The sequence below is a fragment of the Nyctereutes procyonoides genome, unplaced genomic scaffold (genome assembly GCF_905146905.1).
Source record: "Nyctereutes procyonoides isolate TBG_1078 unplaced genomic scaffold, NYPRO_anot_genome, whole genome shotgun sequence".
In the NCBI taxonomy this organism is placed as follows: Eukaryota; Metazoa; Chordata; class Mammalia; order Carnivora; family Canidae; genus Nyctereutes; species Nyctereutes procyonoides.
In genome coordinates this window covers 38,011,464-38,036,792 of record NW_026575020.1, presented here as the reverse complement: position 1 = coordinate 38,036,792, position 25,329 = coordinate 38,011,464, and the positions used below count along the sequence as shown (strand labels likewise).

General features: G+C 46.5%; 1 protein-coding gene across 2 annotated transcripts in view; it reads left to right on the top strand.

Annotated features, from left to right (window-relative positions):
• GARNL3 (GTPase activating Rap/RanGAP domain like 3) overlaps nt 1-25,329 on the top strand; it is a 147,701-nt gene that overhangs the window by 118,788 nt on the left and 3,584 nt on the right. The window contains exons 20-28 of one of the 2 annotated variants that reach the window (XM_055336450.1): nt 3,626-3,724; nt 4,068-4,184; nt 4,751-4,926; nt 6,441-6,599; nt 13,241-13,307; nt 20,276-20,314; nt 21,797-21,915; nt 23,958-24,096; nt 24,840-25,055. In XM_055336450.1, coding sequence (XP_055192425.1) covers nt 3,626-3,724; nt 4,068-4,184; nt 4,751-4,926; nt 6,441-6,599; nt 13,241-13,307; nt 20,276-20,314; nt 21,797-21,915; nt 23,958-24,096; nt 24,840-25,055 — 1,131 coding nt within the window. Of the gene's footprint in view, nt 1-3,625; nt 3,725-4,067; nt 4,185-4,750; nt 4,927-6,440; nt 6,600-13,240; nt 13,308-20,206; nt 20,315-21,796; nt 21,916-23,957; nt 24,097-24,839; nt 25,056-25,329 lie in introns of both variants that reach the window. The other variant, XM_055336443.1, reaches the window with a different exon arrangement.

Genomic DNA, 25,329 nt, shown 5'->3' with positions numbered 1-25,329 from the left:
ATGTATGTTTTATATATATACACACACAACATATAATTGTATATATAATTAATTTACTCATTTACTAAAAGGCAGATAATCTAAAATTTATAAGCTGAGAATTTAAATTAAATATTTAATTTTAGAAACCACCAAACAATTAGAGAATCTTTGTGATCTTAAAGACAACTTAACCTCTATGCACTGCAGATTTCTCTGAAATGGGGGGAATTTCTTAAGCAGCTGAAAACTAGTTTCCAATAATGAAAATTAATAAAATAAACAAAATGGGAATGATGATCAAAACTCCAGGAAGGGATTGTGGAGGTTAAAATACCCATGTGAAGTGCTTAGGTCAGTGTCTGGCACGTAGCAGTAATTTAGTAAACAGTTACTGTATTTCTGACATCTATCCCTGTGAACATGTTAAAAAGGTAACAAAATCCATAGATTTTTATCAGAGGTGCAACAAAATAAAATAACTTACTTTAAAAAACAACAGACTTTAGATGTTCAGTCTCATGTCCTCGTTTTATACATGAAGAAACGATGTGACTTGCCCAGGATCACACAGCTGGTTACTGGCACATCTGGAACTGGAACCCAGAGGTGATTCCTAGTCCAGCACTCTTTCCACTAAGCCAGCTACATTTTATTAAACTCTACCAATGTTACTGTCTTTATCTTAACACAGGTTTCCAAAATACAGTCCTGGGCAAGTAATTATGAGAAATGTGATCGAAAGAAAGTTATATTCTACCTGTTTGTTCTTTTTAGGAAGGAGAAAATATGCTTTATAAGGGCTACTTGTAAGGCTTGCCTGAAAACCACAGCAACAACAAAACAAAAACAACAAAAACCACAGCAACAACATTCTATTTGAGTTGCTTCTGTTTTTTAAAATGTAAAATCCAAACCAAGATTTCCACATCCCCTTCTGAAATGTTCATCTTTTTGGATACAAAACTTAATGGAGGTATTAAATATAAGGATTCCTGTGATGTGCCAGGAAATTATTTTCTTCGAACTTGAGGGAAGTGGTCTTACACAGATGGTAGCCATATAAACCCACCAGGAGCTCAGATTTATTTCTCGTATTATTGTTTTCACTCCCTGGATATGCAGCACAGCTACCCTTTTTGCTTTTGTAAGAAGAGAATAACCCTTAAGGCTTTCTTTGTATTCCTCCCTATGCTTTCAAGCCATAATGTTCTTGTTATTTCTTTGTTTACCTTTCTCTTGTCGATACTTAATCACATTATGAATCATTTCTATGAGTGAATCTCTCCATTTCCTTTAAGGCCAGGTTCCACTCTATCCCATTAGTGTCTGCTTAATTTCATTAGACCTACCCCCTTAAGAGTCTGCTTCTGCCAAGGTCATTATTAAAACTCGAGGTCCTTTATATTCTAAGTGTAGCAAAAGCTACTTTGAAGGGAAACTGAATGTTGATAAAAGATGCCACAACCATTTGTTTTAGGTTTGCAGTAATAGAAAAGCCAGCTCTAAAAAATCACTGCTTCATAAAAAGATTACAAGAAGGAAAACATTGCTACAGAAGAGTCATTAAGGCACGTGTCACTTTCTCAGATCCTTGCTTCCTCTCCCTGTCTGTGCTACGAATAAACCTGTTCAGCCACCTGAGAAAGATTTGATGGAGAATAAATTCTGTACACAGGTGGGCTGCTACACAGTATCCCTCTGTCTTAAATGTCAAATGAAGCGCTTCTGTTGTTTATGATTTCCTTACAGTACTGTTGCTTATGTGCTGGTCCCTCAGTCCACGGGAATGCAGTGCTGCTTATAGGCTATGAGTACAGGCTTTGCCCCCATACAGACCTGGGTTTCACATGTTTAAGATGTGGCCCTGGACAGGTTATTAGCCATTCTGAGCCCCAGGTCCTCGTCTGTTAAATGGGAATATTAGAAGTTCCTACCCAAGAGGGTCATTGGGGCATTTCAGTGAATAACATGTGAAGCACTTAGCACTGAGGCCTGGCATGCAGGATGCCCTCCATGTACGTTAGCTGCTGTTTACAAAATGAAATAACCAGGGTTCCTGGGTGGCTCAGTCAGTTAAGTATCCGACTGTTGGTTCCAGCTTAGGTGCATGATCTCAGGGTCATGAGATCAAGCCCCGCGTTGGGCTGCCTGCTCAGCATGGAGTCTGCTTTCTCTCTCTCTCTCCCTCTGCCCCTCCTCCCATTTGTGTGCACACACACTCCCTCTCTCTTTCTCAAATAAATACTTTTAAAAATGGGATAACCATAGTTATTTAGTCAGATATGATGGTGGGTATTGGACTGATCATCCTGTGTTTTGAAAACTCAGGTCGGCCCCCAGCAGAAGCACAATACCTGAGATTCAGTTACTTTTATGAAGGCCTGGGGTAGAGGGGGAAGGAAAGTGGTTTGATGGGCTATCATAGAATTTACATTTGCTGCGATAATGTAGGGGAGCTGGAGCAAGCCCTCTGTCTAATAAAAGCTTAGCAGGCTCTGTGCTTGGACAAATCCAGAGCCCCTACTGGTCTGCAAGGAGCAGGAGAGGCCCCCCTACCGCCCCCAGAAGCCATTATGAACCCCATCCCAACAACGAAAGCTCTGCTCTCTCCTGGGCACCAAACAATGAAGAATGAACTCCCAAACAGACAGATTTCTAGAAAATCTAAGACCCTCAGGGACCCATGAACCTAAATTGCTACCAAAACAAACAAACAAACAAACAAACCCAGACTCACAACAGAGCACTGGAAGACCTAAATTCAGATAAAGTATATCAATAAAGAATAAGCCACTTATCCAGCCTGAAATGTCTACACCGTCCCAGGACCTCTTTGCCTTGTGCTGATTCTATATCAAGCTCAGAACAGACCCTTTGCTCATGAAAGAGCCTTAATATTTCTTTTGGCCCTCTCTGTCCTAGGGACCCCCAGAAACAAGATATTTGCTAGCAATTTAAGTTCCCAGTAAGCTTAAAAGCAAATCCTACATATCATTGCAGTGTCTTTGATCAGCCACTTGCCTGACCTCTTCCTGAATGTTGCCATTACAATTAGTGTTTATCTGTTATTTGGGCAACTTAGTCATTTCTCTTTAATTTTTGTCTAAAAAGGAGATTCTCCTCTACGGAGAAAAACTAAAAATGTATCGGTAAACTCTTGTTGATATGGACATAGGCAGGGAATAGGGTGTGTTCGTATTTAAGTACAAAAGGAAATTTTAACTTTGCTTTCTGGACAGAGATGCAGAATAAGCTAAGAAGTGATGTAATTTCAAATATTACATAAAAATAAGAAAATACATAAGAGAAAGAAAATACATAAGAGAAATACATAATTAAACTGGCTGTTTAGTCCTTTAGTACAACACCAGTAAAAACTGGGATGGAGAGTGCTGCCTTTTCTTTGATGAGCACTGAAGAGAAGAATATAGTTTTAGGCCCCACTGCTCTGCTTTCAATATAGAGGAAGGAATGTCAGTCCTTCTCCTTGAGCTGAGAGAATGTGTTTAAACTCACAAACATTCTAGAAGCTGACTTCCCTTGCCTAGAGAGAACCAGAATCCAGGACCACTCGCAGGCACGTTTTATAGGTTCTGAAATCATGGGCTGGGTATAGTCCTTGTAACCTTGTCTCCTCTTCCAGATGACCTTCCATCAGTGCCCGTGTTTGACAAAACCCTGCCAGTGAAGCAGATGCATGTGCTCGAGACCCTGGACCTTCTGATCCTCAGAGCAGACAAAGGTGATAGTCCCCTTCCTGGTGGTGTCCTCTGGAAGGGGATGGGAAGTGTGTAGCCTTCTATGGCTGTGAGGGTCACAGTGGTCTGACTGCTTGGGTTGTGCCAGCTTCTGGCTTGTGGGTGGCCAGTGCTCAGCGTCACCAGGTGGCCCTTTGTTCTCTGAGGGGGGGGGACAGTCAAGGAGAAGGGGGGGCACATCCTTCAGGGCAATGTTCGGTAAAGGTGGTATGGGGTTTCCTCCCAGTTCTAGAACACCTCAACTCATAGCATTCTGTAGCATTCCTGCACAGTCCACTCTTGGGGTCTTCCCACCCATCTCTTCCTGCACCTTCTTTATCTCACCAGGGAAAGACGCCCGCCTCTTTGTCTTCAGGCTCAGTGCTGTGCACAAGGCCGTCGAGGGCAAACAGCCTGTGAAGAGCAAATGTGATTGCAGGGACAACAAGCTGGAGAAAACAAAAGGTGACTGGAGTCTACATATTTTGGTGGGTTCTGTTCAATTCCTTTTTTTTTTTTTCTCAGACTGTCCAGGTTTCACTGGAAATAAAAATGCGTGGGAATTTTATTTTATTGGTTTGGTTTTTGCTCGGAGGCAGCATCCAGGTAGCGTCAATGTTTTCCTAAGAGAAGCCTGAAAGGTAGCCCAACAATGGAGGGCTAGAGAAAAGTCTAGGCCTTGCATGACAAGTTTTGAAGGTAAGTTGAGTTCTGTTCGCAAATCAGCGAAGAGGGACTTTTAGCCTCTGGTTCCTGGAACTCTGCTCATGTCACTTTAATTCATATGGTGTGGTGGGCCTGAAACTAAGACCACAAACTCTGGAATACAGGGAATATGGCTTCCTTAATTTTCCTGAAACTCAACCTAACTCGTATTCCACATCTCTGTTTGCCTGGTGGCTGGAACATTTTCAGGTACTACCCCTGGGTTATGCTTAATTTCCAGAGTCCTTAGGTGTTGCCACGTTGTCGAGGCCTGGGCATCTCCAGGCTTCTGTCACGTGCTCAGCATCATCTATGTTCCTTCCCAGGCTGCCACCTGTACGCCATTAACACTCACCACAGCAGAGAGCTGAGGATAGTCGTCGCCATCCGGAATAAATTGCTCTTGATCACGAGGAAACACAACAAGCTGGGCGGGGTTGCCAGCATCTCCCTGTTGTGTCCCCTGTCGGAGTCACCTGTGGAGGAATTCCAGTATATCAGGGTAGGTCCGCTCTCCAGATCCCTTCTCTCCCAGCCAAGGTGTCCAGAAGCTGACTCTCTGGTCCCTCCCAGGGTCTATCACCCACTAAGCTTGTCTCACAGGTCAGTACCCAGCTGGGGAAACCCTCGACTGATGCCTCAGTTTCCCCAGAGGACTATAGAAAGGATTCCCCAGAAGCTCTCCCTGAAAATTGGCCTTTGAGCAGAGATGCAAGGAAAGTATGGGAGTAGGTGAGGAGGGGAGCTGGGAAAGGGTGCTCCAGGCAGAAGGAGCAGCCAGTCAAGAACCTGAGGCCCTGTTCAAGGCATAGTCAAGAGGCCACAACGGCTGGAGCTGAGGGGACAAGGCAGAGAGGTCGGAGAGACCTGGAGGTCATTGCTAGGATTTTGGCTTTGACTCTGAGTGAGAGGGGGCAGCCACTGGGAGGTTTGAAGCAGAGAAGTGGCATGTTTTGAAAAGATCTTTCTGGCTCCTGGACAGAGGAGAGCAGGGGGGTGGGGGGTGGGGGTGGCGTCCATGAGCAGGAAGGAGGAGACCACTAAGAGGCCAATGCAGGATCCCAGCAACAGATGATGATGGCTTTGGTGGCTGGAGAGCTGGAGGAGGCTGCCCTGCCTGCCCTAGCCAGTAGGATTTGCAGATCCACTAAGGGTGGAACCTTGTGAGGGAAGCCTCCATGATTGCCCATTCCTGCTCTTAACATCTCTTACTGCTTTTTAAAAACTTTAGTACATAGGTATGAACCGTGTCACACATTTGGCTCCTAAGGCTCACTTCACCTGTAGGTGAGCTGAGCAATTATTTTTACTAGAGTGTTAAAGCCTCTTGAATTATGTGTATCAATTTCTGCTGATACCCAATTTTGAGGGACAGACAGCCATAACTGTGACATTAAAACAAGTTAAAATTTTGCTCTAATTAGGTGTTAGTCTCCTAAATACTGTAATTAGCCATCTTAATGACTATTTATGTACAGCATGTACATGTACATTTCTGTGGAGTATCAGCTCGGAAATCAGATTTCCTGGGCACAAATATTGGATCTGCCACGTATAAACTATGTGAATATAGGCAAGTCACGTGACCTTTGAGGCCTCAATCTCCTTATCTGTAAAATAGAATAATAGCCTTACCTATCTCATAAGGATCCGGGGAGGACAGTACCTGGCACTGTGTTGTGTTCAACAAGGTTAGCAGCTGTCATTTGATTATTATCATCAAATCACAAGACAGGGCCATACTATCTGAGGGCTAATGTGGATCATGCTGTTGAATTGGTTTGGCCAGGTGTGGGTTTTGAGGACAGGTGGTGTGGGGGGGTGTCTGGCACAATCCCTGCCCCCTTTTCCCCTGTCTCCACCTTCCCTGCTGGCAAAGGGCTCCTGCAGAGGAGCCTTGTGGGGCTGCCCTCTACTGGATGGGAGTGGGCAGGCGGAGGGCCAGGGTTAGGGGTCGATATGAAAATGGCTGCTTGGCATCTGACCCCTTCTCTCCTGTCATCATCAACCACACAGGAGATCTGTCTGTCCGACTCTCCCGCAGTGATGACTTTAGTCGATGGGCCAACTGAAGAGAGTGACAATCTCATCTGTGTGGCTTACCGACACCAGTTCGATGTGGTTAATGAGAGCACGGGGGAGGCCTTCCGGCTGCACCATGTGGAGGCCAGCAGAGTGAGTTGACAGGCGGTGGGGGAGGGAGCCAAGACCACCAAGAATGCATCTTCTAACCTCGCCATGGTGCTATAATGAGGATTTCTTTAAAATCACGTACAGTTTACCACAGCAGTAACCTGTGATATCCTGTTCAGGCTACACCCCATGGAGTCACCTTGTAGATCAAAATGATTCCATCTAATCTAATTGCCCTATCACCTCGTTCAGCTTTTTTAGACCTCCCCTGCCATTTGGTCCTTCCTCATAGAGGAGAAGTGAAAGGTTGAAAAACTCAATCTGAGTAACTAAAGAAATGAGAACATTTGTATAGTCATTCACTCCAGAAGGGCCTCATCCTCTCCCTGGCCCAACTCACAGCTTGGGGCCTGGGTGGCTGGAGTGGGCACACCCACCAGGTCCATCCCCAAAAAGGCCCCCTAGTAATGCAGGAAGGGATGGGACACTAGGAGGAGAGAAAAGGAGTATCTCCCTCTGGCCTGAGCTGCACAGAGTACAGGGATGGAGTGCAGGGATGTCCAGGATTTGCAAGAAATCAGGGGCTCATCTGCAGCTGCACTCCTTGCTAAAGATGCTAAAGATGATGGGATGGGGTCTGAACATTGGTGCCCCTCGGGGGCAGTGAGCAAGCTCACCAGCCTGAGACCCAGCAGCCTGTCACTGGAGCTGCTGCATGCTGACACGGCAGATGGAAGAGCTCTTCAGCCATTTATCACTGCAAAGCAGGGCAAGGCCTGATAACACTGGAGCCACTTGAGGTTTGGGCAGTCTGAGCCAGCACCCCAGCTTGGGTACCAGGGACCCCACAGAATGGGGATATTGCCCCCATAGAAAGCATGGTTCCTGATAAAGACTTCCAAACATACAGACTTACACCAGTCCTGTTCAGCTAGGCTGAACAGAAGACTGCAGAATTCTTTCTGATTGTGCTTTATAAGAAACTTGTATTAGGGCATGCCCTACCCAAATAGTCATAAAAAATTGCTAATTACTGTGTTAAGAAGGCTTAATACCAAATGAGAGATTTTAAGAAACAAAATTTTTTTTAAAAAAAGGAAAATCTAAATATAATTAGGAGACCTTGTCTTAAAAAAAAAAAAGGAGACCTTGTCTTCAACAGTTATCAATCACAGATCATCTGTTTTTCTCATATATATATATATATATATATATATATATATATATACACACACACATATTTGGTGATGTCCAAACTTGTCTGCAACTGGAGTCATCTGAGGAGCTTTAGAAACTACTGCCACTGTGTCCCACCCGCAGAGATCTTGCTGGTCTTCGATGTGGCATGGGCTTTGGAATTTTTTGAATGATCCTCCGTGATTCTTACGTTCGGACAAGTCTGAGAACCACCAGTATACATTGCTTCTCAGCCCTGGCTATAACTTCCTGAAAGCTTTAAAAAGAGTGCTCTGACCCCACCCCAGATCAATTAAATCAGAATTTCTGGGTGTGTGGGAATCGATATGCTTTAAGTCTTGCCAGGTGATGCAAATATAGCCCTAGTAGGTCGAGTCTGTCCTGAAGCTCTTCCTAATTTAAAGCCAGAAAGACTGCCCCTCCATCCCAGCACCTGGGAACCCATAACCTCTTCCAGCCAACTTCTGAGGAGGAGAGGCCCTATTTGGCTTTAAAAGTTCTTGCTGGGATCCCTGGGTGGCACAGCGGTTTAGCGCCTGCCTTTGGCCCAGGGCGCGATCCTGGAGACCCAGGATCGAATCCCACGTTGGGCTCCCGGTGCATGGAGCCTGCTTCTCCCTCTGCCTGTGTCTCTACCTCTCTCTCTCTCTCTCTCTCTCTCTCTCTGTGTGTGTGTGTGTGTGTGACTATCAAAAATAAATTAAAATTAAATTAAAAAAATTTTTTTAAAGTTCTTGCTCTTCTTGGGGCACCTGGCTGCCTCAGTCAGAAGAGCATATTACTCTTAATTGTGGGCTTGTAAGTTCGAGCCCCACAGTGGGTATAGAGTAAAATCTTAAAAAACAAAAAGTAGGGATCCCTGGGTGGCGCAGCGGTTTGGCGCCTGCCTTTGGCTCAGGGCGTGATCCTGGAGACCCGGGATCGAATCCCACGTAGGGCTCCCAGTGCATGGAGCCTGCTTCTCCCTCTGCCTGTGTCTCTGCCTTTCTCTCTCTCTGTATGACTATCGTAAATAAATAAAAAAAAAAATTAAAAAAAAAAAAAAAAAAAAAAAAAAGTACTCGCTTTCCAAAACCATGTGACCCAGCCAAAAGAGGTAGAAAAATCATGGCCTGGCAGGTCTTTGTTCAATCAAACCTTTCCCTGGCAACTAGTTTCCTAAGACTTCTTCATGCTTTTTCTGCCAATTGTTATTATTTATTTATATTTAATACCCTGATAAATTTATTAGAGTGTGGATTTTTTTCTTCATAAGATTCATGAAGGCCCAGGAAAAGCCAGGTTAAAGAAAGTTTTCTTGGGTGACTCCTGTGTTTTGTCTTTCTAAAAGTTACCAGGAATAATTCAAAAATGTTTTGTCTTTTCATCAATATGCTTTTTAAAACCAAATATGCTTTTTTTTCTCTAAGAGAAATCTTTAAAAAAAATTTTTTTTAAGCCTTTCCCTAGGTCTAAGTGGGTCAGTGTATACATTCCATTCTCTGGTATATCCTCAGCTGCTGAGTGTTTGCTGAGCAGGTATGGATGCTTACTTAGACATAGCCACTCATCTTTGCAAGGAATTTACTGCCTGATTGGAAAGATAAACCCTAGAGAAATGAAAAAGGTAATGAACAAAGTGATTTCTATAGCCAGTTAGAAATGGACTAACATTTCTGTCTGGGCACAGGGCTAGCTTTTTCCCAAGATGTTCCTATAGCCCAGGCCCTGACGCAATGGAAGCAGGAGAGAGAGAGAGAGGCCAACCTCCCCTAAGTCATTGGGCATTTCAGGGTCATTCAAGTTACTCTCACTGCCTGCTGCTCTGTGCATGGCACCAATGTGGATTTTCTGGCCTAGTTTCCCACCTCTATACCTCGTCTCTTCTTAGCCAAGCCCATTCAATTTCCATTTCAGCCTTCAACCCACCAGAGGGTCTACGAGAACCCTAGGTCAAGAGAGGAAGTGTTTAAGGCATCAAAGCAGCGATTTGAAAGTCAACATCAAGTTGATTTTACAGGCCTATTGTGACCTACTGCCCCAGCTCCAACAGCCAGCCTTGGCCTCCTTCCCAAAACAAAGGTCTCCTCTAGAAGGAACTGCAGGCCTGGTAATGAGATCTAGGTTTCCGGCTTAGTAGTTGGGCCCAAGTCCCTATCTTGACCATCTACCCAGGACCCAGTTTGTCTCAGTGAAAAGCTCACCCCAGGATCACATGGGAAGGTCGACTGACCTAGCAGTGGCTTCCACATTCAGCTGGGGCTAGGAAGGGTGAGGTGCAGATGTGGTTTGTTACATACCTTTTTTGAATTTTCACAACCACCATATGTTACTTTTATCATTTTTAAATGCCAATAAAATGAACTACTTTTTAATCAAATAAAAAATTAACAACTAACACCTGTGTCCTACCTTAGACCTACTATAGGAGGATCTCTCGGAGCAAGAACCCAGAATATATTTTTTAAAGCTTTCTGGTTGGTTTTGATGTCCTCACCTGGTCAAGAAATGTTTCAGAGACTGGTTCCCACCAGGCCCTCACTCTGGGAAGACCCGCACAGGCATCAGAGCATGAAATGCGTCTCACTGTGCTAGGTGCTAAAAGAGGTCTGAACAAAATGCTAGGGAATGCCAGAGGAGGAACCAGTTAAGTCCAAGTTGTGGTATCCCCGAGTGCCAGCCCCGTGGCCGGAGCTCTGCCATTGCGTGCCCTGCAGCCTCAATCTCTGCACACAACCATGCTCTGCCACCAGTCCTGAGAGCCCCTGCTGGACCTCCGATGTGCCAGCGACTTCCCTGGTGTCTACTGCCACCGTGCTGGGACCCTGGTCCAGTTCTGCCTGAACTTCCTCTACTCTGTCATAGCCACCCATCTCTCTCACCCACACCCCAAGCACATATACAGGCCCTGCTTCTAAGCCAACAGGCTGTCCCATCCTGCCTTTCCCGCTCTGGTTAACCATCTGTAATTATAATAAACATGGCCACCACTGAATGGTCACTTCTGTGTCTGGCCCCGTGCACGTCATAAGCACCATCACATGAAATCTACCCAACAGCTGTGGGGAATGTACTATTGACTTCCCCATTTTTGCAGCAAAGGAAACTGAGACTCAGGAGGAGTCATTTACCCAAAACCATGCAGCTAGTAAATAGCAGAGATAGGACTTGAAGCCAGGCTATCTGACTCAGAAGGCTGTGCCCTGAACCCCAGTATGCTGTGGCCTCCACAGCCATGTCCCAAGGCATGATGAGGATAGACCACCAAAAGTCCAGGCTACAAAGCCAGTAGCACCTGGCCCCTCCTCTACCCCCTCAGGCTGGAATAAGTGCCATCCAATGACAAGTCCCTGGGACACCTAAGGAGGAAATGATTCTAAGTCAGAATGGTGAGGACAGGAAGGTTCCCTTTGGGTATCCGAGGGCTCACAGGCTGCTCCCTCATGTTACATGCCCTCCCGTTGGTGCCAGGCCCACAGCTGGGTCTTGCTGTCAGCTGACATTACGGAGCATTTACCAGGTAGCAGGTCCTGTCCTAGATGCTTCCGTAAGTGGCCTCATTGACTCCTTGGCCCCCGCAAGGGTAGATGTCCTTCCCATCTCTCCTTTTACAGATGGAGAAACTGAGGCTCTGCAAGGTTGAATGGGTGGCCTAAGGGCACACACCTCTGAAGTGACAGAGCTAGGATTTCCTTTGTTCAGTCATGCATTCACTGAGGATTCATTCTCCTGCAACGAGCCAGCCCCCATGCAGATGCTGAGCTCGTAGCAGTGAATAGCACAAGAGGAGGCCTCTGCTTCACAAAGCTTATGTTCTAATGGGGAGAGGAATCTAATAAACAGACAAATAAGTGAAGTCAGATAGCAACACCCACTATGCAGATGAGTAAAATAGAGGCGTATGATATATAGCAGGGGAGGAATTATCTGGTATTTCATCTATCTGCTCCCAGAGTTGGCATTTGACCTCTGAGCCTCACAGTCTGCCACCCCCTCTAAAGAACCCACAGTCCTTGCTTGGCGCATTTGCCTCATTGTACCTTGTTTTATGTATTTATATGCTTTTCTGGTGTTTTCTTGGGGGCAGAACCCTTATTCATTTCTGCAGCTGAGTGGCACTTAGTAGTATAGTGCCAAATGATGACGCACAGGAGCGGCCAGGAGATCCATCTGAGGGAAGCCAGAGCTGAGGCAGAGGCCCTGGCAGAGGGTGGTCAGCAGGGGTTCAGCACAGCGATGGTGACAGCCGTAAAGTGGAGGGCTGGAAGCAGAAGGTCCATCAGCGGGGCCCAGGTGGGCCTGGGCAGCATCCACCCTGGAAGGGGCTGGAGAGATGAGCTGAGGGAAGGCAGGCCCTTGCTCCTGCCCAGAGAGGTCAGACCTCACCTGGGGTGGCAGCAGGCCCACAGAGGTCTCACCTGAGAGCTCCTGAGGAGGAGGGTGCTAGGCTTGGGAGAGGGGAGGGTTGCCTGAGACTTCAGGGCTAGCTCTGCTCACAAAAACGAGGTTCAGGAGGAAACTAGTCACATGTGAGAGGAAGATGATAATAGTGCTGACTGGGCAGTGGTCTGGCTCTTCTCGAAACTTGGCCTCGTTTTATGGAGTTCTGGTTAAGGTCCCGCAGATCTATTGTCATTATGCCAGTTTTACAGGAAAGCTGGGCAGAGATGAGCATTGGCCAAAGGACTTCAGTTTGGGGGAGAAGGAAATCTTTGTCGAACCCAAAGAGAACAGACCCCTAATCATGGAGGGGGTTGCAGACTATGGGTGAAGGCAAGTGAGGGAGTGAAAGGAGCAGGAAATGTGTAAAGGGCTGGGGTTTGAAACTCCAGGGGGACCTAGAACATTACCAGGTTGTGCGCTGTCTTCTCAAACCAGACACCACTGCCCAGGAAGACGAGTCTGCCTGGAAGTAAGAACAGAAAAGAGAACTAAGCCTTCTGATGCCCTGTCTGTGGTGTGCTGCCTCCCTCCAAGTGCAAGAGAGCAAGAGAATAGAAGTGAAGACCTGACACAGTGGTTTTGAGGCAGGAGGAAGCCTAGCTAAGTGTGATAGTGGGAAAAGTAGGTTCAGGCCTTGGCTGCAGCACTTACTCACTGCCTTCCTCTCTCGGAGCCCCACTTCCCTCATCTGTGAAGTGGGAAAAATACCACCACTCCCAGTATCGATGTGCGAGTGAACTGAACTACCCCTGTGAGGAAGCTTTGGGAACCAGGGCACACCACCCAAACAGGAGTCCTGTTAACAGGGTGAAGATGCCATCCTCCAAGAGCTCTTCCACAGGTAGAAATGATGGTGACAAAGTTCCAGTGGGGAAAGGAAGGGGAGACAGTTCTGTGCATTGTAATCATGGCCACCTAAGGTGAAGTGACCCCATAGCACCTGAGTTTACAGAAAGCCAGGCCCCCATCCCCCACCACCGCCCCACCAAAGCCTTGAACTTGAGAAAGTCTTTCAACAGTGTCGTGTCCAGCCTGCCCACCCACCATTGCCATTATCATTGCAGGTTAATTTTGTGGCAGCTATTGATGTGTACGAAGATGGAGAAGCGGGGCTGCTCTTGTGTTACAACTGTAAGTTGCTAAAATTAACTGCTCTTTTCCTGGGCAATTTAAAGGGAACCAACCCTAGATTTACCTGGTGCCTTGTTCCTGTGACCTTAATTGCATTCTGGGGAGCATCTAAAAATAGCATTCCAAACTTGGATCTCCCAGCCCTGGTGAGATGGGCCTGTCTATGGCACTGTCTCCAGGGTATGGGATGCTGACAGTGGCTTCCATTTAAGGAGCCCTTACCATGTGCCAGGCACTGTGCTCAGTAGACTCCAGCAACTGTTTCATTGAATTTTAAGGTACTGTTATTACCTGAGGTTTGGAGATAAGGCCCCCAAGGCCTAGAGAGGTGAACTACCTTTCTTGGGATCGCACAGCAAAAAAGCAGCAGACTTATGGTTCACGTTTGGGGCGCTCTTGACTCCAGCACCCCAAATTTTAACCACGGTTATTCTGTTTGCTGTTTCCCAGATGTTAATAAAATCAGCCTAAACTTGGCATATCGAGCTTCACATGGTTTGGCTTGGGGCCAGTGGCAGGACAGGTTTAGGGAAGATAGGCCAGATCAAATGTATCCAAGAAGGTCTTTAGAGGCACCTGGATGGCTCAGTCAGTCAAGTGACTGCCTTTGGCTCAGGTCATGATCTCAGGGTCCTGGGACTGAGCCCTGCATCAGGCTCTGTGCTCAGCAAAGAGTACACTTCGCCCTCTCTCTCAAATAAATAGCTTTAAAAAATACACACACACAAACAACAAAGAGGATCTTCAAGGATTTTCAGTATTTCAAAAGCTAATATTATACTACAATTAAAAGGATCCTTTAAAAGCTAAAAGTAGTGAGGTATTTTCCTGGATAAGTCTGCCCAGTGTAACTAAAACAAAAAAACATATTCTTTCAGCCTAGGATTGTATCAATTTCAATACACATGTGGCTAATGCTTTGATTAATCTTTGATTAATAAGTATGGAAGAGCTAATTACCAGCAGAGAAATTTGTCTGGTAAAAATCATCTTTCGAGACGCAAGATTTGATAGCCAGGTGGTAAAGGGTCTCATCTCTTTCACATGTTGTCTTTCCACTTTATTGAAAAATCTAGGAGAAAAATTTGTTGCAGAATGCTTTAAAAACTGATGTAGATTTTTTTTTCTTTTAACTGCTTGAAAAGATGGAAAAGACTTTAGGTGGGAGAGAAGATAGGAACAGAAGGATAGAGCAGGCTATTAGAATGGGGTGATTAGTCCCAAACTGAAAAGGGAACATGGAAACAAATGTGGCTGACATTCTCTCTGTACCAAACTGGAAGCTTATGGAATGGGCAGGTAGGCAGCATTCCGCCTGCAGGCAGAAGTGACCCAGCACTATGCCAGGTGTGATTCAAGCAGCCTTGCTGGCTCACAGATCCCCAGGGAGTTCCACGTGCCCTGGCTTTGCTGGTCTCCTGGCTTCAGGCTCTGGTTTCAATCTCAAGATGAGATTGCTGTGTCTGTTTTCCTAGACACACCAAGCCGTCAGAAGGTAAGCTCTCTGTGTTTAGATGCCATGTGGGTCAAGGCTTCGGGAATCCCAGAGGTTCCCAGACCTGCCTCCGTCTTCCCCAAACTATGCCACTTCCTTCAGTTTCTCTGGGTCAGGAATCTGGTTTTCATTTTCCATCTCCCTCCTTCTTCCAGCAGGCTGGTGGTCCCCAGTGAACAACCCCAGACAACCAGCTGGGTTTTTCCACCATCCTCCAGGTCATTTCTGTAACTCATTGCCCCCACTCTCCCCCTACACCCTCCCCATACACAGTGCTTGTTGCATTTGCCTGTTTCCATCCAGATGCCTGTGGTGTGAAGGCCCTTGTCAGTAAGGGGCTGTAGAATGATCTTGGTACCCCCTCCCCCTGATACCTGATTTTTATCAGTTTCCTTTCTATTTCCTTCTTTTAAAGATTTTATTTGTTTATTTGACAGAGAGATGGTAGAACGAGAGAGAGAGAGAGAGAGAGAGAGAGCGCATGAGCAGGGGTAGGAGGGGAGAAGGAGAAGCAGGCTCTCCGCTGAGCAGGGAGTCTAACTCTGGGGATTATGACCTGAACTGAAGGCAGACACTTAACCCACTGAACCACCCAGGTGCCCATTTCCTTTCTATTGCTATTAAAAACAAAACAAAATAAAAACAACTTTTATAAACTGAGACTTCCATATAGAGACTTTTATCTCAGATATGGTAAAGATGAAAATATTTTATAATAGAAATTAGAACTTCTAGTTATCTAGTTATATGTTTTTGAGAAAAATGTATTTGCAAGATAAATTTCAGGGAGAAAGTATAAATAGTTTAATATATTGAGGATCTTATTTTCTTGTAATTAATCTCTATCTTGAATAGCAGAGTCAATCTTTACTTACAAAAAGAAAGAAAATTTGGGCAGCCCCCGGTGGCTCAGCGGTTTAGCGCCACCTTCAGCCCAGGGTGGGATCCTGGAGACCGGGGATGAGTCCCACGTCGGGCTCCCTGCATGGAGCCTGCTTCTCCCTCTGCCTCTCTCTATATGTGTCTCTCATGCATAAATAAATAAAATCTTAAAAAAAAAAGAAAATTTGGCCGTGACCTCAGCATACAACAATTATTTGCCTTTAATGCAAATAATAAATTTCAGTACTAAGATGAACTCTGTTTGCAGATGGTGTTTTAAAGATAATCACACAAGGAAACTAGAAATGCTCACATAAGTACCATTTATTCTCAGCGTGACCACGTTTAACCTAAGTCTTAACTTCCAGGTGAATAAAGAATACACAAACTACCTCTCATGTCTGCTGTGACGATTAAACAGGATTATACTTGTAAAGCCCATAACGCATTGCCAGGCATGGCAAGATTTTTTTCCTCCTTTTATTCCAGATTCATCAGAGCATTAATCAGAATCCAGTTTGTTCTGTAACCTCCATAGACTCTTCTACATGCAGAAGGGAATTTTTCTTCAGAGAAATTTGTTTTAATATTAGAAGTAGTATCTGCCATCCTACCCCCACCAGCTGGATGGGGAAGGTCAAGGGATGAAGGTCATGGACTCTTAGCTCCTTCCTGTACCAAGACATTTTAGAATCCTTTTTTTTTTTTTTTTTCGTTTTAGAATCCTAACCCCTCACCACAGCTCCCTCATTCAGGCTACCCTTTCTAAACCCCAGCAGACGATCTTCTCTGTGCCAGGCACATGTTAGATTCTGGAGACACAGCAGTGAAAGGCGCTGCCAGGGACTGCAGTGAGATCATAGATTAGGGGAGAGCCGGGTGTGGACTCCAGCACTTTTAACTGTGAACATGCTTCACAGCTCTGAGCTCTATGCTTTGATTACTTTTCTAAGCCAGTTCAGTCTGATTTAGAGCCCCCTGTCCTCAGGTGCAGAAACCACCAATATAAGTTATTGGGAGGGAGGGCCCTCTACTTCTCTGGGGTCATACTGGAGTTTCTGGAGCTTATTCAACTGGAAAGGGAAGGAAGGAGCCTCGGAAATGCAGTCTGGGTCACCTCATCCTTGCCCAAGTGACTGTTGTTCAGGTGGGCAGCTCTGCTCTGGGACAAGCACATACCCACCATGCCCTGCCATCCAGCATGTTCTGTGCTCCATGAGCTCAGGTGTCCTCCAACCCAGACCCCCTCAAACCCACCAGCAGTCTGCTGTCCCCCCGGTGGGAGTTGAGGTAGAGAGGAGGTGTGCGTAAGGGACCCAGGCTGGGCTTGAGGATCACATCACTGCTGTGTCCTTCCTGGACGGGAAGGAAAGAGTAGTTCACTCAATCTACAAAGATTTACTGAGCACCTAATGTTTCGGCTGTGAGTAAAACACAAATCCCTGCTACTTGGAGTGTACATTTCAAAGGAGGCAGAGATACAATTAACAGGATAACTAAGAAAAATACCTACTATGGTGAATGGTGGTATGTGCTTTGGACATAAAGCAGGGAGAGGGGCTGGAGTCAGGCAGGGGTGGAGAGGGCAGGTCTCCATTTAGGGGAGGTGGGAAGGAAAGACCTCCCCAGACAGGGGTGCTCAGAGAGAAGACCTTGAGAGAGTCAAGAAAGGGTGTGGTCTTTACACAGACCTTGAGGAGAGAACATTCTAGTATTTCAAGGTGACCCCAAGATAACCAGTTTGGCCACAGCAGCGTGAGCGTGAGTGTGGGTGTGAGTGGATGAAAATGTTATCTAAAGAGGAGCAGATTTGGGACACCTGGGTGACTCAGTGGTTGAGCATCTGCCTTCGACTCAGATAGTGATCCTGGGGTCCTTGAATCAAGTCCCACATTGGGCTCCCCACAGAGATCCTGCTTCTCCCTCTGCCTATGTCTCTGCCTCTCTCTGTGTGTCTCTCAGGAATGAATAAATAAAATATTTTTAAAAATAAAATTAAAAAAATAAAGAGGACCAGATTCAGGGAGGGCCTTGTTGCTGGTGAGCAGCTGGAGGATTTTGAGCAAAAGGGTAACAGGATCAGACCTAGGCATGAAAAGGACCACAGGCCACTCGGGCCGCTGTGTGGAGAACATCACAGAAGTGGAAGTGGATAAGGCGGTTCACTTACCAGGTGCCAGCACAAGTGTGATGAGAGAGCTTGTAGCAGCACATAGCACTGGCGGTGCTGAGACATGGTCAGACTCTAGAGGTTTCAAAGTATGAGTACCAAGATGGTGGGTTCATGAATCTAACATGGTGTGTGCCAGGAGGAGAGAAAGGAGGCTGCCCTTTGGGACTTGAGCAACGGGAAGAATGGAGACTACCATGTATTGAGATGTGGGAAACTTTAAGAAGAGCTGATTTGAGTTGGGGGGAATATCAAGAGCTGAGTTTGAACAAGGTCAGTGCCTCCCAGATATGCTAGTGGAGACACTGGAGGCTCAGAGGACAGTGCCTGTGGGAGGGCCTCTTTGGGAGCTATTAGCAGGTCAGTGCCACTCAGAATCATAGGGAATGGGGAGGGGACCAAAGAGCCACCACAGGGAAGGAAATCTCCCCAAAGACAGCAGTTTCATTAGGGAGCAGTAGTCCTGTAAAGGTCCTCAGGACACCTTGATGAGAGCACAAGTATCCCTGGGAAGTAGCCAGAGCAAATGCCACTGCATGGGATGAGAGAATGCAAGAGAAAGTAGAGATGGGAGTTCAGACCAGACTTCCAGAAAATTTTGTGTTAGGGGGAAAGAGAAGGGAGGGTTCAGTAAAGGAGGAAGAGAGGTCACAGAGGAGGAAGAGCAGTTGCTTTCTAGAAGGTGGAAGAAGCCAGCGTGCTTGTGGGCTGTGGTGGGCCAGAGGGGCTGGAGGAGGGGGGAACCGGCCACACCCACACCCAGACTCAGAGCTGCAGAGCCTAAGGCCAGAGCAGAAGGCGCAGCAGGGAGGGGCCACCCTTCCTGAGCCGCTGTCCTCTCTGGGAGCAACACTTCAGCTGAGGCTTTTTCTCCCCTAGTGAGTCCACCGGAGCAAAAACAAGACACCGCTGACTTTGATTCATTTTTCCTCTCCTAAGGACTCTGTTAGTTAAACTATATGAGACAATTGCTTTGCAAGCCTAGCGGTCACATGAAAAGGAGTTCCTAAACCCCAATGGCAGGCTGCTCCAAACAGACCTGACAAGATGGGAGCCTCATGGGCCATAGCAGCTGCCAGGAGGGCCTTCTGCTTGCCCCTGTGCAGGCCCTGACCTGCAGCCCGGCTTTTACAGCTCTCCTCCCCTGGTGGTGGGGGGAGGCACAGCTTTCTGTTCTAAACAGGGATGGGAGTGAGTGCTTAACGGGCATGAGGTTTCTTTTTAGGGTCGTGAAAAGATGATAAAATTAGACTGTGACACCATACAACTCTGTAAATTTACTCAGATACAGTGAATTGTACACTTAGAGATGAATTTTATGGTATATAAGTTATATCTCCATAAATTTTTATGGTATATAAGTTATATCTGTTTTTAGGAATAATTAAGCATAAAATTGTATGGCTAAAACATGCTGGGCTTCTGGAATAAAAAGAGCTTTTGCATCCATATGAACCATCTCATTTGGAGAGGATCTGGATCACCTGGACTTAGTTTAGCACTCAGAGCAGGCCAGGAACAGGGCAGCTCTTCAGCCCAGCCTTAATCTAATTCTGGCTCGTGTTCCCCAAGGTGACACAGTTCCCCCCCCTTTTTTTTAAAAGATTATTTATTTATTCATGAGAGACACATACGGGGGGGGGGGCGGGCAGAAACATAGGCAGAGGGAGAAGCAGGCTCCATGCAAGGAGTCAGACATGGGGACTCAATCCTGGGTCTCCACGATCAGGCTCTGGGCTTAAGGCAGCACTAAACCGCTGAGCCACTGGGGCTGCCTGACACAGTTTTCCTAATAAAATGTTGGGGTAAGAGGGTGGCGGGGAGTATTCAGTATCCACCACACTTGTCCTGCTAAATAAGGCTCAGAGCATGATCTACCTTGCAGGAATGCCTCCCATCTGGGGGAGCTCCATCAAGTGTCCAGTCTTCTCTGCAGCCAGACAAACCTGTGTTCAAACCCCACTCCACCCCACCCCCTGTGTGGTACTTGTGAGACTTTGGACAAGCTGCTTCACCTCTCCTGGCCTCAACTTTCTCATCTGTAAAATGAGTGTAATGGCACCTCCTTCAGAAGGTTATTCAGATTAAATAAGCTGATGTTTTGAAAGCTCAAGTGCCTGACACATAGTAAATCCTTCCAAGATGGCAGCTGTGAATGCTTATTGTAGTTCCATCACAGTGGCTGTGACTGCCTCTTGGCTGAGAACCTGGCATCATGGCATTTAGTACCAGCTATGTATGAAGACCTAGCAGATAGGACACTATTTCGGTTGCCTGTTTTTTCATTTTTCTAATGACCAGCTCTAAGCATTGTCTCTAACAAAAAAATGAGTTGCTATTGTTTTGTTGCAGACAGTTGCATCTATAAAAAGGTTTGCCCATTTAACGGGGGCTCTTTTTTGGTTCAACCCTCTGCGTCAGATTTCCAGTTCTGTTGGAACCAGGCTCCTTATGCAATTGGTAAGAAAAACTTTGACTGTTTTTCTCTTCCCCTGCATAGACCCATCTGAACTATTCAATCCCATGTAAGCAAACTTGCTGGCTTACTGCTAGAGGCCATGAGTTATTTGATGAGCACTCAAAGTGTTCTTTTTCCTTTTTGTTCCCCTTTTGGGACTGTTGCCATCCACTGTGCCTTCCTGTTGAGAGCATGTGAGCATTTGAGAGCCATGAAATCCCAGTTTTCAGGACTTAGGAGTCTTCCAGTTATCATTTCCTTTCTGGCCCTTGCCTTCCTTTTCCTGTAATTCGAGAGCAAGATCTCCAGCCTTAAAAATACTGCCTCACTTGTTGGAGAAGCACAGTACATTCCTCACCATTCTTATGTGTTTCAAAGCTTGAATATCTAGAATCACAGAAATGCAGGTACTTTGCCTGCCACTGAAACATCAGGGAGACAGTGGTGGTGCTTCCCTTGGGGGGGTCAGGACCCACAGCTGGGCCTCTGCCCTGATGAGAGTCAGATCAGACCCAAGAATGTTCAAGTTAGTACTGTTTTCCCACAAGGACAAACATGTGATGTTAGATAAATGTTCTAGAGTCTTGAGATGAGAATAGAGGATCCAATCCAGATAATGGAGGGACCAGTTAGGCTTCAATGACAGATGAGATATGGCAAAAAAAAAAAAAAAAAAAAGGAGGGGGGAGGGCTGAAAATCACTTTCAGGTTTTGAGCCCCAACACTGGAAGTCACTTGGGAAAGCTAGGCTAGAGGTATGGGTGTCGTAGAAGGTTACCCTGGGTAAAGGGAGTTCACCAAGAAATAGAGAGTCCACCAAGGAAAGAGGCAACAGAGGATAAGCTAGCGTGAAGGAGCATGAAGTGCCCAGTGAAGAGGCCAAAGGTGAGGTCACAGAGCAACCAGGTCATGAGGCCTGGAAGTCAGTGTGAGGTAGAAATAATTTCAAGAAGTGGGGCCGACCTTTAACAAATAACTTAACCCATCTACGCCACGGCACCCTGTGAGGAAAAGGACCATGGCCCCTGCGCAGGCCTACATGGCAGGAGGAGCACAGAAGAGGAGTGAACGTGTGACAGGGCATGAAAACCCGGTAAAGGTGGGGGTTTTGGGTGCAGCAGTATGTGCCAGAGGGGAGTGTTGCCAAGCTGTGTTCTGGACAAGAAGGGGGAATGTCTCTCAGGACTTGGGCAGGTGAGCCTCCAGGAAACCAGGTGATGAGACTGGGGACATCACTGGGGACAAGGGGAAACAGAGACAGGGCACACCTACTGGAAGCAGAAGATTGGCGACTAAGAGACGGCTATCTCAGGAACGAGGCTCTCTTAGAGAACATGCCAAGGGAGGAGGAAGAGAAGCAGCCAGAGGAGTCGGGGAGATGGAAGTTTCCGGAGCAGGAAGGCCGCCTGTGGGAATGTCTGGCACCCCCAGAGCCTCCAGCCAGCGGGCTGGGAGCTGACGCACCCGTTGCCCGTTGCTTGCAGTGTGCGCATTCCCGTACCTGCTGGCCTTCACCACTGACTCCATGGAGATCCGCCTGGTGGTGAACGGGAACCTGGTCCACACAGCGGTCGTGCCACAGCTGCAGCTCGTGGCCTCCAGGGTGAGTGGCACGTATGAGGGGCTCAGGGAGGGTGCCCACGCTGGATCCTCACATTAGGCCCCTTGTGCACCAGACTGAGCGACAGCGCCCAGGACAGGCCCACCATCCGGTTTCTGTGTGTGGCCCCCTCAGCCTTCAAAACACCCCTTCGTTCTGTCAGAGTGTCATTCAGCGCTGGTAGTGGTTGTGAAGCTCTGAGCTGAAGGGAGAAATGTGCCATCAGCTTGGGTTAGGTCAGGGGTCCCTGCCGCACCAAGGGATGCCTCACTCACATCTAGAAAAGGAAGAGCTCATAATGTTGCTTTCTTCTTTGCCGTCTTCCATCCTCAGCTTGACTCTGTGGCCCCTGAAATATGGGTAACCAACTAATCCATGCCTAGAAATAGTTTGATCAAAACCAAGGGCCACAAGCACAAAGATTACTTCCCCAGGGGCCTTTGTCACTGGCACACAATGCAGGAGGTCTTGTCCTAGCCTCTCCCGTGTCAGCCCCACACAGTCTGCCCTGGCCCTGCCAGGCCTGACTGGTCCCCCTGCCCAGCCCCCACCTTGACATGCATCCCATCCTGGGGGGTGGCTGGCTGCCTATCTGTCTGCCTCTCCTACTACACTGACAGTTCTGGGAGTCGGGGACTGGCTCTCTTGCTAACACAGCACTAGTGGTATGCTGATAAAGATTTGACCTCCCAGCCCTGTAAGGGTGTGTGTATGTGTGTGTGTTGTGTGTCTGTGTGTGTTTGTGTGTACACATACATATATATGTATCTCAGTCAGTTAAAGACTTTGATGACAGAAAAATTAAAATAGCTTATGATTTGCAAATGATAAAATGTACAGAGCATTTTATCTTGAAATCCATTAGTCCAATTGACTCTCACAGAATACATTTCATTAAGTTTTGCTAACTGTGGTTACAGGTCTACCTTGATTTTATAGTTGGAAGTTGTATCTCAGTACATTAATTCTTTTTCCAATAAGCTTATTGTCAGGAAATCTAATATGTGATCTACTATTAAACTATTTCTTACTCTCATACAAACTGGTCATTGAACCAAAACTTCTTTCAATTTTGACACTAGCCTCAACACACTTCTGCTTTCAATCTTCACTATTAGAAATTTTCTCCACCACATTAAGACCAGACTGTCAACAAAACAACAAATAAAGCTCTGACTTGTGGCATCTGCCAGTTTCCATGGTGTCAGTAGTCCCTCTGTTAGGATACCCAGCTTCCAGGGTGAAAGCACTGATCACAGAGTCAGGAAGCTATGTGCAGTCTGGCCACTGTGTAGATGCTGTTGATGTAAATCACCTCAAAAGTATAGATAATGGTCAAAGAGCAAGGAATGGTCAAATTCTGACATTTAGTACCTTTGCTTTCAGTGTTAATTCATTTAAGTTTAATAATGGCTGTTTAACCTGCAAAATCCCTGAAAATTGGTACTTTGTTTTGAATATTATTTATTTAAGTTTAATAATGGCTGTGTTTAACTTGCAAAATCCCTGAAAATCAAAAATCAGCACTCCCAAGTCAGTTACAAGCCAACTCCAGCACACCACTGCTGTTCCCACCGGAGCCTGCACAGAGTGCGTGTGCAAGAGTGTTCGCTGAACCAGTGAATGAATGGTCCATGAACCCATCTGTAAGTGGACCCGACTAAATCCCAGATACTTTCCAGGCCTGACACTGTGGGTGTCTGAGGCTGCTGTTAGGCAAGTGTGCGCTGGGTTTGCGTCTGCAGAAAATGAGTGGGAAATGGCCTCTTTTCTATTATGAATCAACAAGCAGATGAGGGAAGTGTGGGGAACTGAATAGGCAGGAAAGGTCTGGGGTGGCAGTGCAGGACTTTTGCTCTGGAACCACCCCACCCCACCCCTTGCCGCCCAGGCATGCTCCTGCACTGCAGGCCCGTAGCATGGAGGCCCGTAGCATGGAGCAGCTCGGCCAAGAATGGTTGCAGTCTTAGCAGTGGTGGTGGGAGGGCCATGGGTGCAGGGCCTCTCAGCCACACAGCTCCCTAATGCTTTCTCTTTCATTCCAGTCAGATATATACTTCACAGCAACCACTGCTGTGAACGAGATCTCGTCCGGAGGCAGCTCCAAGGGGGCCAGTGCCCACAATTCTCCTCAGACACCCCCGGGCCGAGATACTCCAGTGTTTCCTTCTTCCCTGGGGGAAGGTGAAGTGCAATTTGTACTGTCTTATTGATAGATATTTCCAACCCATTCTGATTTCTCTAGCTCATTCTCAAATATCAACAAAGTCACTATTTAAAGCTATTAAAGAACAAAACCTTGCAATCTGAATGTATTGGTTGCATTCTTAAGAAACCTTGTGATAACAACAAAAATCCCATTATGAAAATAACTGTTTCCATGGGGAAAAAAGAGTTGAGGGCTAGAGATTCCAACTTGCCACAGCAAACATGTTTTTCCTTCAGGGATATTAATGATCTGGTAGGTTTTATAGCCAAAAGGATGGAGTCCTGAAACCTATGGAGTACACTCGCTCTTACTCCATCTGGCTCTGCTCATGAATCCCAGAGGCCTTTGCTGCAGTTACCACTTTGCTCTGAGCACCACTCTTTTCCCAGCTGCTTACCATATCAGTCGTTTACTACTCATGTCCCTTGAGGCACAGGGCACCCCAAGCAGCTGCCTGCCCTACAGTCTGCTCTCCTCTCCTGGGCAAGCAGAGCCAGTAGCAGGTGCATTTTTAGTCATGTGTCTGTGAAGATGATGCCCTTAAAGACCAAAGCCATCAGGCACCATCACTCTGTTGCTCCTAATGAGGTCCAGGAGGTGAACATGCCACACAAATCCTTCCTTTGTGCTAACTGGGTGGAAGAACCAGAAATCACCCTCATGGTACATAGTAGACTTTTCTTAAAGTTCTCACGTTCTTTTCTCAATCACATGTCAGGTGAAACTCCGTCCAAAAATCTGTACAAGATTCCACTCAGAAACCTTGTGGGTAGAAGCATCGAACGACCTCTGAAGTCGCCTTTGGTCTCCAAGGCTGTCACGCCGCCTACATCCATCGGCCTGGGCATCGCCGCCATTCCTGTCACTCATTCCCTGTCCCTGTCCCGCATGGAGATTAAAGAAATAGCCAGCAGGACACGCAGAGAACTGCTGGGTAATGGCAATTTGGGTGTTTTCACTGTTTTATAAATAGGCCAGCTGGTTTCATTGATAGATGTTAATCATCCTTGAAAATGATGAGTTAAAAAAGAAACTTTCCCTTTAGTAAGGGATTTATAAATACATTATAGTGCTGCTATACCAAAGAATCATATACAGCACACTCCCCACCTAGATGTGTCAGTCTATATTTATTGGTGTGGAAGGCTGCCCAAGCCAGTTAAGGGCAGGCAGGAAGGGCAGTTTGTAAAACTGTATATCTCATCTGA